This window comes from Pristiophorus japonicus, chromosome 16 (assembly GCF_044704955.1).
Source record: "Pristiophorus japonicus isolate sPriJap1 chromosome 16, sPriJap1.hap1, whole genome shotgun sequence".
Classification (NCBI taxonomy): Eukaryota; Metazoa; Chordata; class Chondrichthyes; family Pristiophoridae; genus Pristiophorus; species Pristiophorus japonicus.
In genome coordinates, this window is record NC_091992.1 from 68644016 (window position 1) to 68660002 (window position 15987).

The 15987-nt window shown below is 48.4% G+C and overlaps 1 protein-coding gene across 1 annotated transcript in view; it reads right to left on the reverse strand.

The window, feature by feature from the left end:
• The window catches only part of LOC139226181 (MLX-interacting protein-like), a 413094-nt gene that overhangs the window by 372346 nt on the left and 24761 nt on the right, over positions 1–15987 (reverse strand). The window contains exons 3-5 of the mRNA XM_070856815.1: positions 14752–14834; positions 3632–3721; positions 3051–3092 (exon numbers count right to left, since the gene is read on the reverse strand). Of these exons, the coding sequence (XP_070712916.1) occupies positions 3051–3092; positions 3632–3721; positions 14752–14834 (215 nt within the window). The remainder of the gene's footprint in view (positions 1–3050; positions 3093–3631; positions 3722–14751; positions 14835–15987) is intronic.

The following is a 15987-nucleotide window of genomic DNA, read 5'->3' on the forward strand; positions in this document are numbered from 1 at the left end:
AAGCCGGGGCTCCTGGTGCAATCGCCCTGACTGGTCTGTAGATGGAGAAGTGTCGGTACTAGTCGGAAGGGTGCAAAGGCTGCCCATGGTGTTTGTTTACCCTGGTGTGGTGCGCGGTGGTCCTCCTAATTCTTCTCTACCTGCATCTCAAGGCAGAGGAACATGGGGAGACCTCAGGGAGACCTTATTGCGTCAGCAATGGCTCCATGGGCAGCACGCTTGCCTTGGAGTCAGAAGGTTGCGGGTTAAAGTCCCACTCCAGAGACTTAAGGACAAAAATCTAGACTGACACTCCAGTGCAGTGCTGAGGGGGCGCTGCACTGTTGGAGGTGCCGTCTTTCAGATGAGACGTTAAACCGAAGCCCCATCTGTCCTCTCAGGTGGACGTAAAAGATCCCATGGCACTATTTTGAAGAAGAGCAGGGGGGGGGGTGGCTATCCCCGGTGTAGTGGCCAATATTTATCCCTCAATCAACATAACAAAAATAGATTATCTGGCCATTGATGTTTGTGGCAGCTTGCTTTGTGCAATTGGCTGCCGTGTTTCCTGCATTACAACAAGGACTTCCACTTCAAAAAGTACTTCATTGGCTGTAAAGCGCTTTGGGATGTCCAGGGGTCATGAAAGGCGCTATATAAATGCAAGTCTCTCTCTCTCTCTCTCTCTCTCTCCCCCCTCCCTCTTTTGGTTCCCGAGGCCTAGTCTGTAACTTTAAGACTTTTTAAAATACTTCAAAAATACTTAATACATTTTAAATAGACTTTAGAAAGTCTTGGAGAAACTCTTAGAAAAACTTCAGACATTTCAAAAGAACTTCCGGCTCAACAGCTGGAGTCCATTCAGGGTACTTGCTGCCAAAGCTTTCGCCAGCTGACCCTCAACCTTCACCCATCCGTCTGCCTGATTCAGCATTTCCTTTACCATAGCCTCTGCATACATGTTAATCAACAAAAATTCTCTATAACAAAATTAGGGGCCGAAATTGCCCTCCGCCCCGTTTGGGGCGGATAATTTGAATTAAATGATGAATTACCGCCAGGACAGATGGGGCGCGAGAGTCGGGAGTCATGTAGCACCATGCTGAGCACGTCAGTGAGACATGGACCTCCCTCCTCTTCACTTAAAAGGGGAGGGACGCTGCGAGGCCTCCTTGGCGCCCACTGGGGGTACCGGGCTGCCTGTTGGCGGCCCAGCCGAACCAGCGACCGCCATTGTTGGGCCAACTGCACAGTTGGTCAACAATTAAAACAAAATGGCGGCCGCAGCGGTGCGCTCTCCCCTTCAAGGGCAGACGCACCACCCAGCCACTGGCAGCTTCTCGCTGCACAAAGCTGTCAGTGACCGGGGCGGGAAAGGGGTCGCTGCCGGTCGGGGCGGAAACACGGGCCACGGTGGAAACCCGTTTCAGCCGCCCCCGGCCTGGGACAATTCCGGATGGGTCGCACCAGCCGCCTGCCCCCGGTCAGAAAGGCCTTCCCACCCCCATTACGGGCCTTAAGGATGGGGGAAATTTCGGCCCCTTATTGTATTACTATGTCTGTGGGTTGCTCAGATCCCTTCTGGCCTTCTGCAATGGAGCGCCTCTGACCCTAACACCTCTTCATTAGAGACATCCTCTCCCATGTGCAGGAGGAAAAGGAAATGGAGCCTTCCAGAAATTCTGCCCACCTGCTGTCCTGGCTGAGCCAGAGTTTTCTCCAGCTTAATGTTAACAAGAACAAAGTGATGCTGTTCTGCTGCCGCCAGAAACTCCGCAATCAATGCCCCCTCCCCGGTGCACAAGCTTGCTATCCGGTTTGACCCAGAGTTGCGCTTCAAACCCCACATCCAGTCCATTACCTGGTTCAACCTACATCTCTTATCTTCGACCTCGGACCCTCCCTCACCAACACTGCCACTGAAACAACATCCATCATTTCTTCAAGCGTTAGCTCTTCGATTAGAACGATCTAACTCAACGGCCACTTCCCTGTCCATTCACCGTATCCTTTCAAATACTCCTTTTCCAATTCCTTTTAAATAGTCTTTTGTGGTCAAACATTCCATGTTGTAATAATCCTCTGTATGAAAACATTTCTTCTAACTTCCTCCTTTGCTCTTCCAGTGATAGTTTGCTGCCTTTGCCCACTTGCTCCCGGTTTGCTAACCAGTGGGAACACACTTTCATGGTTTATACTCCAGATACTTTCATATTTCTAAAAACCTCCAGGAGATCCTCCAGTGAAAAGAAACAATAGGTCAGATCTTGCTGGTAACGGGACTGGACATCTGGGACTTCAATGAACGGTGGGACCAACGGCGTGTCTCCTTAACCAATGAGACTTAACGATTGAGAAACAACCAGAGGAACACGACTGAGAAGGAAATCAGGCAAATTAAAGTCAAATCAGGTACAGAAAGAAAAATAAACAGAGGGAAAGAAAGATTGGATTAAGAGATAGAGAAAAGAGACAGAAAGGAAAAGTAAGAGAAACATTTTTAATTGTCATTTTTTAAATCTCCAACAATAATTTACTACATGCAGGAATGAGATTGAACAGTTTCAATTGTTCCCTTTCTGGGCCAGAGAGATGGCATTACATTAACAATTATCACATTGTTAAAAGTTGCTTATGCTTTCAAGTTCCCGCCCCAACTTTCTGCGGCAAGTTTAATGGACAATTAATGTGCAAATCCATCGAGCTATTAAAAAATAACGGGAGTCGAAGGGGGAGATGCTGTTTGTACGAAGCAAGCGGTGGAGTGGCGACAATCATCCAGCAAGTCTGGAGATTTGCAACTCAGAGTATGTTAATTCCCTGAGCTTACTGGTCGATTCGCGCATTAATAACAGTGTACGTCGTTAACATGCGTTATTTTTCCAGCAAGATCCTACCGAGTATTTCACGCCTTTCTTTATGAGTATAGCCTCTCTTTCCCGTTACCGTCATGGTGAATGGCTCCAACAACATGTTGGCCTTAATGGGCTTTCCCTGTTCCTAAAAACTCCTCTTTTTACAGTCAGTCCTAATACATACAAGATAAAAATACAGAAATCCAAACATCCTACCTTTGCCAGGCTGGACAAATCATCATCTTGATTCTTGTGTAACTGTTTAAATAAATAAAATACTTAAATTTCCAATAAATTTACAGCAAAGTGAAGCAGAGTAATATCAATTAATAACACTGCTAAAGACAATAGCATTTTAAGTTCACTAAGAAGCAAGTGAGGCTAAACTGCATACAACACAACACATTGTCAATTTGTTCCTGTTCCTGTTCCTGTTCAAGGACTGATGCAGGAGCACAACCAGAGCTCACAGCTCCATCAACTGGCGGTCAATTGAAATCCAGATGAAAAGAATGGTTAAAATGTAACCATCCGTACCAGACTTGCTAATCCAATACTTGAACCAGCAAGCTCGGATTATTAGTGGGCACACCTGTCATAAGTGGCTCACATTCTTCCCACATGGCTTCAGGTAAAGCAGAGCATTAAAGCAGAGCATTAGAACAGTCAGCAGTCAGAATTCCAATGTCTGTGTAATGCTCGATCACAGATTTCCTGACCAGGTACATAACACATGCTTTCCTCCAACACTACTAAACAGAAAGAGACACAAATGAGGAAAACAGTACTGTACTCACTCTCTTTTTAAAATAGATCCTCCATTTGTGATATTCTTTAATCACAACTTCAATCTTCCTTTTCCAATAGTTGCCCTCCAATACGATTGCCTGTAACAGGGAGAAACAAACATACTGAATATAATGTGAAGCAATTAACAGAACACGCCCCAGTTGAAGCTTTGGAGCAAGTGTGCCATGTATCAGCCTCTCTCTACATTACAGCTTGGAACCATATAACTCAGCCCTACACCCAGGTTTAATATATACATCGGAACAGCACCTCATCTTTCATTTAAGCACTTTACAGTCTTCTGGACTCAACATCGAGTTCAACAATTTCAAACCATAAACTCTGCCCGTATTTTTTTTTCTTTATTCTCTTTCCCCACGGCAGCTGTTGCTGATTCTGCCATTCCCATTTACACCCTATCCAGACCCATCTTTTGTTTCTTAACTTGTCCCATTACCATCTCCTTTTGCTTTGCACCATCATCCCTTTTGTCTCAATCTCTTCTGCTTTCCATCCTATCACAGATCTTCCCTTTTGTTCTATCCTCCCCTCCCCCCTTTCCCGGTCCCTACACTTGCTTAAACACTGTTACATCTCAGACTTTTTCCAGTTCTGACAAAGGGTCATCGATCGGAAACGTTAACTCTGTTTCTCTCCCCACAGATGCTGCCTGACCCGCTGAGTATTTCCAGTTGTTTAATCCCAGGTTGCATTTAGGTAACAACAGTGAAGTTTTGCGACTCATTCAGAGAATGATGTCAATTTGGAGAAAAATAGGGCCAGATTTTTGTTAGTGCCTGAAACCGGGAGACTGACAGCAGCCAGAGATAGAATGCCAGGACGGAGTGTCCTTGGGCCTCACCATTATCATAATGCTGGGTGAGCTGCGGATACCAGTCACTCCAACGCAGCTTGCCCGTCGGGACCTCACCAATTTTGGCCAGTGCCAAAACCCACAGCTAAGTTCGGGAGGGGGATGAGGCGATCAAGAGGGTGGTGGGGTGGGGTGGGTTGATCAGCTCCGTTGGGCAGGCCACACTGTCCACAAGCAAGCGCTCTACTGGGAATTCCTTTAGGGCAAGCGAGCCAAAGGTGGGCAGAGGAAACGTTACAGGGACACCCTCAAAGTCTCCCTGATAAAGTGCAACATCCCCACTGACACCTGGGAGTCCCTGGCCAAAGACTGCCCTAAGTGGAGGAAGTGCATCCAGGAGGGTGCTGAGCAACTCGAGTGTCATCGCCGAGAGCATACAGAAACCAAGCGCAGGCAGCGGAAAGAGCGTGCGGCAAACCTGTCCCACCCATCCTTTCCCTCACTGACTATCTGTCCCACCTGTGACAAGAGACTGTGGTTCCCGTATTGGACTGTTCAGCCACCTAAGTACTCATTTTAAGAGTAGAAGCAATTCTTCCTCGATTCCGAGGGACTGCCTATGATGATGATGATGGGGGAGGGGAGGGTGGGCCAACAGCGGTCCGTGGTTATTTTCTGGAACCAGCTATTCCTGTTCCTATCGACTCCACAAAAAAGGACATTTCAGGAGGTTCTATGCCTGTTCTTTGAGCGGCTCCAGGGGTCCCGTTTAAAGCTGGAAACACTTGCGATATACAAGCTCCAACTGGACTAACTCCAGGACACAAACAGCCGCAGGTGTGTCATTTCAATATTGGAATGAGATCGATGTTCACGATGGCATTTAGCAGAGACTGCAACGCGGGTGCACATCAGGCGAGGGCCCTACACAATACTGAAAGGAAATTATGCTGAATATTTACAAATTGCTGGTTAGGCCCCAGCTGGAGGATTGTGTCCAATTCTTTGCCCGGCACTTTAGGAAGGATGTCAAGACCTTAGAGAAAGCGCAGAAGAGATTTACGAGAATGATACCAGGGATGAGGGACTTCAGTTATATGGAGAGATTGGAGAAGCTGGGGTTGTTCTCCATAGAGCAGAGAAGGTCAAGGGGAGATTTAATAGAGGTATTCAAAATTATGAGGGATTTTGATGAGTAAATAAGGAGAAATTGTGTCCACTGGCAGGAGGGTCAGTAAACAATTTAAGATAATTGACAAAAGAACCAGAAATTACGCCACATTTTTTTTTACAGCGAGTTGCTGTGATCGGGAACGCGCTGCCTGAAAGGGCGGTGGAAGCAGATACAATAGTATCTTTCAAAATGGAATTGGATAAATACTTGGAACAGGAAAAATGTGCAGGGCTACGGGGAAAAGGCAACGAGTGGGACTAATTGGAGTCGGCACAGGGACGATGGGAGGAAGGGCCTCTTTCTGTGCTGCATGATTCTACGAATGTAGCTATTGCTGTAAACATTACAAGCAGAGACCGGAACTGGATCTCCACAGGATGGAAATGCCTGACTGACCACCTCCTCTTCGTAAATGTTTAGTTCAACTTGTAGAAATGGGGGAAGTATTTTGCAGTGAATGATTTGAGCAATGCAGATTATGGGATAATATGATAATGTTTAGGGTGGGACAGAGTACATAGAAGCAGACTGTTTCCTGTAGTTGAGGGTCGAGAATGAGGGGCCATCGATACAAGACTCAATGTGAGAGATTTAGAGCCGAGGGTGGAGAAACTTCTTCTCAGAGGCTGTGGGATTCACTCGCAGGGTTAGAGGCTGAGGCAGAAACTATGACCAACGTTGAAAATTAGATTGGATAGGGGGATGAAGGAAAAGGGGGTGAAGGGATATGGGAACAGGGCGGGTAAATGATGAGAACTATTTGCACACATGGAGGGTAAACACCCACAATGACTATAACAATAATCCCACATGCCTACCCTAATCTCAATAGTTTATCCCCCTTTCCTTCAACCACCTATCTAATGTGGCCTTAAATGAGGACACGGTCTGTTTCAATCACTAACCCTGGTAGAGCATTCCACAGCCACTGTGCTAAAAAAAGTTTCTCCTGCTCTGTCCTAAATCTTTTACATTTAACTCTATCACTATGTTTCCTCGTTCTGGCTCTTCAGCCACGCTGTCTCTATTTACTCTCTCTCTCATTCCTTCATCAGGGCGGGGGGGAGAAAAGAGAGGCAGGCAGGGAGGATGAGGGGCTGGCAGGGAGGATGAGGGGCTGGCAGGGAGGATGAGGGGCTGGCAGGGAGGATGAGGGGCGGGAGGCTGAGAGGCGGGGTGGGGAGAGACGGGAGGGCGAATAGGGTGGTGGTGAGGAGAGCGGGCAAGAGGGGCGGGCGGGGGAGTGGCAAGGTGGGGGTTGGAAAAGGCGGGCAAGTGGACAGTGGGAGAGATGGGTGAGTGGGAAAGGGTGAGAGGCTAGCCGGGTTTTGGGGGGGGTGGGGGTGCTGGGGAAGAGAGGCAGACGAGTGGGCAGTTCTCCGCCTTGAACGATGGACTTAAGGAAGCAGAACTGAGGGCCGCACCAAGGAGAACAGCCAGGGTGAGAGAGAGAGTAATGAGGACAAGGGCATCAAAGGTGGAGGTGGGCGTGTGATCGAGTAGATCAGTTGGTGCAGAAATGTTGAGGTGAGTGGAAGGCCAAAGGTTGGACAGCCAAAGGTTGGACAGTTGGGAATTTGGGTTGGGATGTGGTGAGTGATACAAGGAAGTGATCAGAGATTGCCTTACCTGTGATTGACACAATGGGAATAGAGAGGACACATGAGATGGCAAGATCGAGTGGGTGGCCGTGAATATGGGTTGACGAGTTTATATGGAGACAGAGATTAGAGAAGGACAGGAGGGCAAAGAACTGAGAGGAGAGCGAGCATGATGAGTTGAGATGGAAGTTGAAATCACGAAGGATGAGAAATCGCTTGGTGCAGAGGCTGTGGGAGGGAAACAGTGCGATATCTCAGTCAGAAATTTGACATGGAACTTGGGCAGGCGATAGAGTTTTCTGTCTGTGCCCGTGTACATAGAAACATAGAAAATAGGTGCAGCAGTAGGCCATTCGGCCCTTCGAGCCTGCACCAACATTCAATAAGATCATGCCTGATCATTCACCTCAGTACCCCTTTCCTGCTTTCTCTCCATGCCCCTTGATCCCTCTAGCCGTAAGGGCCATATCTAACCCCCTCTTGAATATATCCAATGAACTGGCATCAACAACTCACTGCGGTAGAGAATTCCACAGATCAACAACTCTGAGTACCTCTCTCTGTCTGTGCCTGTCTACCCTCGCCAACTTATCCAGGCTAGACTTTCTCTGAAGTAAAAGCTAATTATAGTTTACACTTTATTTGAACAAAGTTTTTTAAAATTAATTCTTCAAACTCAGGAATGCTGTTACAATACGAAGAAAGACACACTACCAATTGCATGAGAGAATTGCACTGCTGTATCCGGAGAAATCTCCACACTACACATGAAAAACAAACATATTTCTATATAACTCAGGATGCCACAAAGTGCTTTACAGCCAATGATGTACTATATGCTCATACTATGGAATTCTGGGAAATGCACTGCATGGTGGGTAACTTCCTTTATGTGACTGTGATCAAGTCAAGGCAATTATCAACATCAAACCTGTAAAGTCCTTACTCTACAGTATGAAACCACATGAGGCACATTCTGGGGGCAGGGTCACTCTGTGACCTTAACTCTTTATTTACAGGACTCCGAAGACCATGACCCTGCATGGGACCTCCCTTTTTATACCTGTGAGATCAGGTAAGGAGTGTCTCCCACAAGTTCACCCCTTGTGGTCAAGGTGTACATCTAGGTTGAGTGTATACAGTAATAGTGGTGTTACACTGTGGTTACATACATGACATCACCTCCCCCTCACCCCCCCCCCAAAGTCTTATTGGGATCATAGGTTTAGCCTTTCAGGTGGTCTATGCTCCCTCGTGGAGCGCCGCATTGGGGCTCTGGTTGTTGGACACTGACGTGAGTGTCTGTCACCTGTGGTGATTCCGGCCTGTCCGGGCTGACCGCAGGGACTGTGCATTCTTCGGATTGCTCTTGTTGCTCGTTCACTGGCGGTAGTGTGAGCTCCATCTCATGGTCTTCTTCAGGTTCCTCTGTGTCGATGCTTTTTTAAAAAAAATTTGGTCCACATGCTTACAGCATAATCTGACCATTGTTGAGTTTTACCACGATGATCCTATTCCCCTCTTTGTCAATGACAGTGCCCTCAAGCCATTTGGGCCCCATGGCGTGATTGAGGACGAATACAGTATCATTTATTTCTATACATCTCCCCCTTGAATTACGGTCATGGTACACGTTTTGTGACTTGTGCTTGCCCTCAACTATGTCGGTCAGGACTGGGTGAATGAGGGACAACCGAGTTTTGAGTGTCTGTTTCATTAGTAGCTCTGCTGGCGGGACCCCCGTGAGCGAGTGCGGTCGGGATCTATAGGCCTGCAGGAGACGCGATAAGCGGCATTGCAGGGAGGGTCCTTGAATCCCGAGCATAATGATTTGGACTGCACGTTCCGCCTGGCCATTGGAGGCCGGCTTGAACGGTGCAATCCTGACGTGGTTGATGCCATTGCCCGACATAAACTTTCGGAATTCGTAGCTTGTGAAACATGGGTCATTATCACTTAATGTCCGGCAAGCCATGGGTTGCAAAGATCAAACGTAGGCTTTCCACGGTGGTGGATGACGTGCATGAATTCAGAATGATGCACTCGATCCATTTCGAGGACGCATCTACCACAATAAGGAACATCTTACCCATGAACGGGTTAGGGTTAGCGTAGTCAACATAAATGCATAACCATGGCCTGGTGGGCCAGGGCCACGGGCTGAGCGGGGTCTCCCTGGGGGCATTACCTAGCTGGGCACACGTCGTTCACCTGCAAACAGAGTGTTCCAAGTCTGAATCAATTCCAGGCCACCAAACATGTGACCGAGCAATGGCCTTCATCAGCACAATGCCTGGGTGCTCGCTGTGGAGTTCCCTGATGAATGCCTCCCTGCCCTTCTGGGGCATAACTACCCGGCTGCCCCATAGTAGGCAGTCGGCTTGGATGGAGAGCTCATCCAACAGTTTGTGAAACGGTCTGACCTCCTCAGGGCAAGCTCTGTGTGCGGGCGCCTAATCCCCAGTCAGGACACATATCTTAATCAAGGATAGGAGATCTCGGTTTGTCCAGATTTTGATCTGGCGGGCTGTGATGGAGGAGCCTGCGCTGTCAAAGGCATCGACAGCCATGACCATCTCAGCGCCTTGCTCCGCTGCCCCCTCAGTGGTGGCCAGTGGAAGCCTGCTGAGCACGTCAGTGCAATTTTCAGTGCCGGGCTGGTGCTGGATGGAGTAGTCATAAGCAGCCAGCGTGAGAGCCCATCGTTGTATGTGAGCTGATGCATTGGCATTGATAGCCTTGCTGTCTGACAACAGGGATATTAATGGCTTGTGGTCCTTCTCCAATTCAATCTTCCTACCAAAGAGGTACTGATGCATTTTATTTTACACCATAGACACATGCAAGCGCTTTCTTCTCAACCATCCCATATCCCCATTCTGCTTGAGCGCGTGACCTGGAGGCACAAGCCACAGGTTGCAGTTGGCCCTCAGCATTGCCCTGGTGCAAAACGCACCCAACCCCATAAGACGATGCATCACATGTCAGAACCAATTTTTTTCAGGGGTCATACAGGGTCAACAACTTGTTTGAACAAAGTAGGTTTCGTGCCCGATCAAAAGCCCGTTCCTGACAGTCCCCGCAAAACCAATCGCAACCCTTACGCAGGAGCACGTGTAGTGGCTCCAACAACGTGCTCAAGTTCGGCAGAAAGTTACCAAAATAGTTCAACAGGCCCAGGAATGAATGCAACTCTGATGTGTTGCAGGGCCTGGGTGCTCGTCGAATCGCCTCTGTTTTGGATTTGGTGGGCCGAATCCCATCTGCAGCAACCCTCCTGCCCAGAAACTCAACCTCATAAGAACATAAGATGAACATAAGAATTAGGAACAGGAGTAGGCCATCTAGCCTGCTCCGCCATTCAACAAGATCATGGCTGATCTGGCCGTGGACTCAGCTCCACTTACCCGCCCTCTCCCCGTAACCCTTAATTCCCTTATTGGTTAGAAATCTATCTATCTGTGATTTGAATACATTCAATGAGCTAGCCTCAACTGCTTCCTTGGGCAGAGAATTCCATAGATTCACAACCCTCTGGGAGAAGAAATTCCTTCTCAACTCGTTTTTAAATTGGCTCCCCCATATTTTGAGGCTGTGCCCCCTAGTTCTAGTCTCCCCGACCAGTGGAAACAACCTCTCTGCCTCCATCTTGTCTATCCCTTTCATTATTTTAAATGTTTCTATAAGATCACCACTCATTCTTCTGAACTCCAACGAGTAAAGACCCAGTCTACTCAATCTATCATCATAAGGTAACCCCCTCATCTCCGGAATCAGCCTAGTGAATCGTCTCTGTACCCCCTCCAAAGCAAGTATATCCTTCCTTAAGTAAGGTGACCAAAACTGCAAGCAGTACTCCAGGTGCGGCCTCATCAATACCCTGCACAGTTGCAGCAGGACCTCCCTGCTTTTGTACTCCATCCCTCTCGCAATGAAGGCCAACATTCCATTCGCCTTCCTGATTACCTGCTGCACCTGCAAACTAACTTTTTGGGATTCATGCAAAAAGAGTTTCATGCACAAGGACCCCAGGTCCCTCTGCACCGCAGCATGTTGTAATTTCTCCCCATTCAAATAATATTCCCTTTTACTGTTTCTTTTTCCAAGGTGGATGACCTCACATTTTCCGACATTGTATTCCATCTACCAAACCTTAGCCCATTCGCTTAACCTATCTAAATCTCTTTGCAGTCTCTCTGTGTCCTCTACACAACCCACTTTCCCACTAATCTTAGTGTCATCTGCAAATTTTGTTTCGCTACACTCTGTCCCCTCTTCCAGGTCATCGATGTATATTGTCAACAGTTGTGGTCCCAGCACCGATCCCTGTGGCACACCACTAACCACAGATTTCCAACCCGAAAAGGACACATTTATCCCGACTCTCTGCTTTCTGTTAGACAGCCAATTCTCGATCCATGCCAATACATTTCCTCTACCTTTATCTTCTGCTGTAGCCTTTTGTGTGGCACCTTATCGAATGCCTTTTGGAAATCTAAATACACCACATCCATCAGTACACCTCTATCCTCAGGAGCTAAGAACACACATTTAGACTTCTTGAGTCGCAGGCCTACCCGATCCAGTCAGCGTAGCACCTCCTCGTGAGATGTTCCTCGGTTCGCGACCTGTGATGAGGATGTCGTCCTGGAATACGATCGTTCCAGGAAGGGATTTAAGCAGGCTTTCCATGTTTCGTTGAAAAATCGCAGCCGCTGATCGAATGCCAAACGGACACCTATTATAAACGAACAGTCCCTTGTGCGAGGTGATGATGGTCAGTAGTTTAGATTCGTCGGCCAGTTCCTGGCTCATATAGGCTGAAGCGAGGTCCAACTTGGTGAACAGCTTGCCGCCGGCCAGCGTGGCGAAGAGGTCCTCCGCTCTCGGGAGCGGGTATTGATCTTGTAGGGACACCCGACTGATGGTGGCCTTGTAGTCGCCACAGGTCCTGTCAGAGCCATCCGCTTTTAGGACGGGAACGATGGGGCTCGCCCAGTCGCTGAATTCAACAGGTGAGATGATGCCCTCTCAACAGCCGGTCTAATTCGCTCTCGATCTTTTCCCGCATCACATACGGCACCGCTCTGGCTTTGTGGTGCACTGGCCTGGCATCCGCGGTGATGTGTATCACTACTTTAGTGCCTTTGAAAGTCCCGACACCAGGTTGGAATAGTGAATCGAATTGTTGTAGGACTTGAGCACGAATTTCGCTCCACAGATGACATTGCGTGAACATCCCCCCATTTCCAGTTCATCTCGGCTAACCAGCTCCTCCCCAACAGTGCGGGACCATTGCCCGGGACAATCCAGAGCGGCAGCCGATTCACTAACCCATTGTGTGTGACAGCCAACATTGCACTGCCTAGCACCGGAATGATTTCTTTAGTGTAAGTCCATAATTGTGTCTCAATATGTGCTAATTTGGGTCTATTGGCTTTAAATGGCCATAGCTTCTCAAATTGCTGAACGCCGATGAGTGACTAGCTGGCCCCAGTGTCCAGCTCCATGCGTACAGGGATACCGTTTAATAAAACCCTCAATCATCATTGGTGGCATTTTGGTACATGAACTGTGAATATTCGCCACATGGACCTGCTGAACCTCGGCATCCATCGATTTGCCCCAAAAGTCATCCTGCTTCAAAGAACCCTCTTCTGGTCCATCTGCCTCATTAGTCTGGTTGCAGATTTCTTGCACATTCGAGCTAAGTGGCCACTGAGATTGCAGTTCCTGCAGACAAACTGTTGAAATCTGCAAGTTCTAGCTGAGTGTTTTCCCCCACACCTCCAGCATGAGTTAAAGTTTCCATTGTTGGGAACAAAGGGACTATGGCCAGGCATTCTGCGCTGACAGTCCCTTTGACTGCTCTTAAGTACCCTGTTACGGGGTGTCAATGGCCCCATCCCGGGCCGCATTGTCCACTGTGATGGCGTGAATGTCCGTTCAGCCTGTCATTGTCTCTGTTGAAGTCCGACTCTGGGGTCTATTGCTGCCTGGGGAGTGTCGGACTGCCCCTGCCTGCCTGCGGGGTTCTGAGTCGCATTGATGACGTTGACTCCCTGATCCATCGCCGCGTTAGAGGCAGAATTGCGCGCGTATATTATTTTTGTCTCTTCCTCCCCGCCATGAAAGTTTGAGCTATCAACGCCGCCGCTTCAGGAGGTCAAATCCTTGGTCTCAATTCATTTGCGGAAAATTCCCACATGACCGATGCCCTCGATAAAGAAGTCCCTGAGAATCTCCCCCCTGCATGCGTCTGTGAACTTAGAGGTTGGGCAAACGCCGGAGGTCCGCTATGAAGTCCGGTATGCTCTGTCCTTCACGACATCGGTGGGTGTAGAATCTGTGTCAGGCCATATGTATGCTACTCACCGGTTTGAGGTGCTCCCTGATCAATTTGCTAAGTTCTTCAAAGGTTTTGTCCGCCGGCTTTTCGGGTGCTCGTAAGTCCTTCATGAGTGCGTAAGTCTTTGGTCCACAGCTGGTCAAGAGATGGGCCCTTCGCTTGTCGGCCACTGCATCCCCCAGCCATTCTTTCGTAACGAAGCTTTGCTGAAGCCTCTCGACAAAATCGTCCCAGTCTTCCCCAACACAGTACTGTTCCTCTGTGCTACCGGTGGCTATTCTCGTGTGTTGTGAATTCCCGTTTCTCGTCGCCAATGTAAAGTCCTTACTCTACAGTATGAAACCACACGAGGCACATTCTGGGGACAGGGTCACTCTGTGACCTTAACTCTTTATCCACAGGACTCCGAAGACGATGACCCTGCATGGGACCTCCCTTTTTATACCTGTGTGATCAGGTAAGGAGTGTCTCTCACAAGTTCACCCCTTGTGGTCAAGGTGTGCATCTAGGTTGAGTGTATACAGTAATAGTGGTGTTACATTGTGGTTACATACATGATAAAACACAAGATAAGTGAAAGATGCTGAGGCCTGATAGTACTCAAAGACAATTTAGAGATAAACGTCCTCATCTTTGTGAAAAATAGGTAATTTTTAAATATGTTTATGATGTTAGAAATCTTATTTCGACCTTGTTGGCAGGCTGAGAAAAGGAATATGTTCACCTATTTCCAGGTTTGTGTTGGTGGATTTTTCCCAAGTCCGGTCTAGGATGGAGGTCAGATCTTAGTTTAAATAGTTGTGTCTTTTGTGATTTTCTGAAAATGTGAAGAAATTATGACACAGAAATTTCACTGTCGACTTTATTTGTAACATTCTCAAAGAAGTTTGTCAACCATGACCTTACCCCGGGAATCCACACTCAGTTTCTTATTAAGACTATACCTCAAAATGGTTTCCATCATCTTATTTATTGCGCGCGGCAAACCTCTCCCACCTTCCCTTACCCTCAACGACTATCTGTCCCACCTGTGACAAGGACTGTGGTTGTCGCATTGGACTGTTCATCCACCTAAGGACTCATTCTAAGAGTGGAAGCAAGTCTTCCTCGATTCCGAGGGACTGCCTATGATTCATTACTGATGTTAGTCAAAACGGTTACAAGGAAGAAAACACGTGGGTCCAACTGACCTCTGGTTTACGGTGTTCATCGGCCTCAGTGCCTTCCAATGGAGTGATAAACCCACACACTGGATTCTTCCTCTTCTCTACATCTGTGAGTAGCACAAAACAATCAGTTCTGCAGAAACGTTAGTTTGATCGAACAATTGAATTAATCGAAAGCAGAACAATATTTGAACATTCATGGCAAAAAGATCTCTTCACTAATCCCGAGAAAGACAAAACCTGCTGACAAAAATAAAGGGTAGACTTGCGTTTCTATGGAGCTTAATCAAATCTCGCAAACAGGAACTTGCACAAAGGGGCAATTTCAGGGTGCTAAAGGGTTTTCGTCCGGGTGCAGTGCACAGAGCACTTCCCCCAGAATTGCCCCCGGGGGTTGGCAGGTGGAAAGGGATTTGCGCTGTGCCCTGGCGATTACATCATCGCCATGCGCGCTGACCTCTTTTCGCCCTGCGGAAGCAGGTTTGCACGGGGCGCTGCCACCGATAGTTTCTCGGTGCAAGAAGCTTTGGTAGCTGGGGCGCCACGGCCACCCTTAAAAGGGGAGATGCCATAATGGCGGCCGCCATCTTTTTCGTGTTAGGCGTCTTTTCGGTCAGCCCGATAATGGCGGCCGCTGGTTCGGCCGGGCCACCAACAGGCAGTCCGGCATCCCCTCTGGTGGCTCGGCGGGTGGGACTAAGGGCGCTGCTCTGACAGCAGCGGCCCTTGCCTTTAAGAGAAGGGGATGGACGTTGCGACGCGGCGGCATGACGTGGCGTTTCGGCGATGCATTGACATCATCAGTGCAGTGCTGTGAGTAGCGCCGCGCTGAGCGTCGCGCGCCCCGGAAGCGCCGCAAGAACACAGTCACCACCCACCCCCACCATCTTTTTTTTTCCCCCTAAAAGATGCCATACCCGCACCGGCTCTGGCATTGCTGCAAAGGGAATGCAGTATAAAAGCAGGGAAGTCTTGCTACAGTTGTGCAGGGTATTGGTGAGGCCACACCTGGAATACTACGTGCAGTTTTGGTTTCAGCATTTACGAAAGGTTAATACTTGCTTCCGATGATATGTTGCCTCCCTGGTGCAAGGGTCAAGGATGTCTCGGAGCAGCTGCAGGACATTTTGGAGGGGGAGGACGAACAGCCAGTTGTCGTGGTGTATATAGGTACCAACGATATAGGTAAAAAAACGGGATGAGGTCCGACAAGCTGAATATAGGGAGCTAGGAGTTAAATTAAAAAGCAGGACCTCAAAG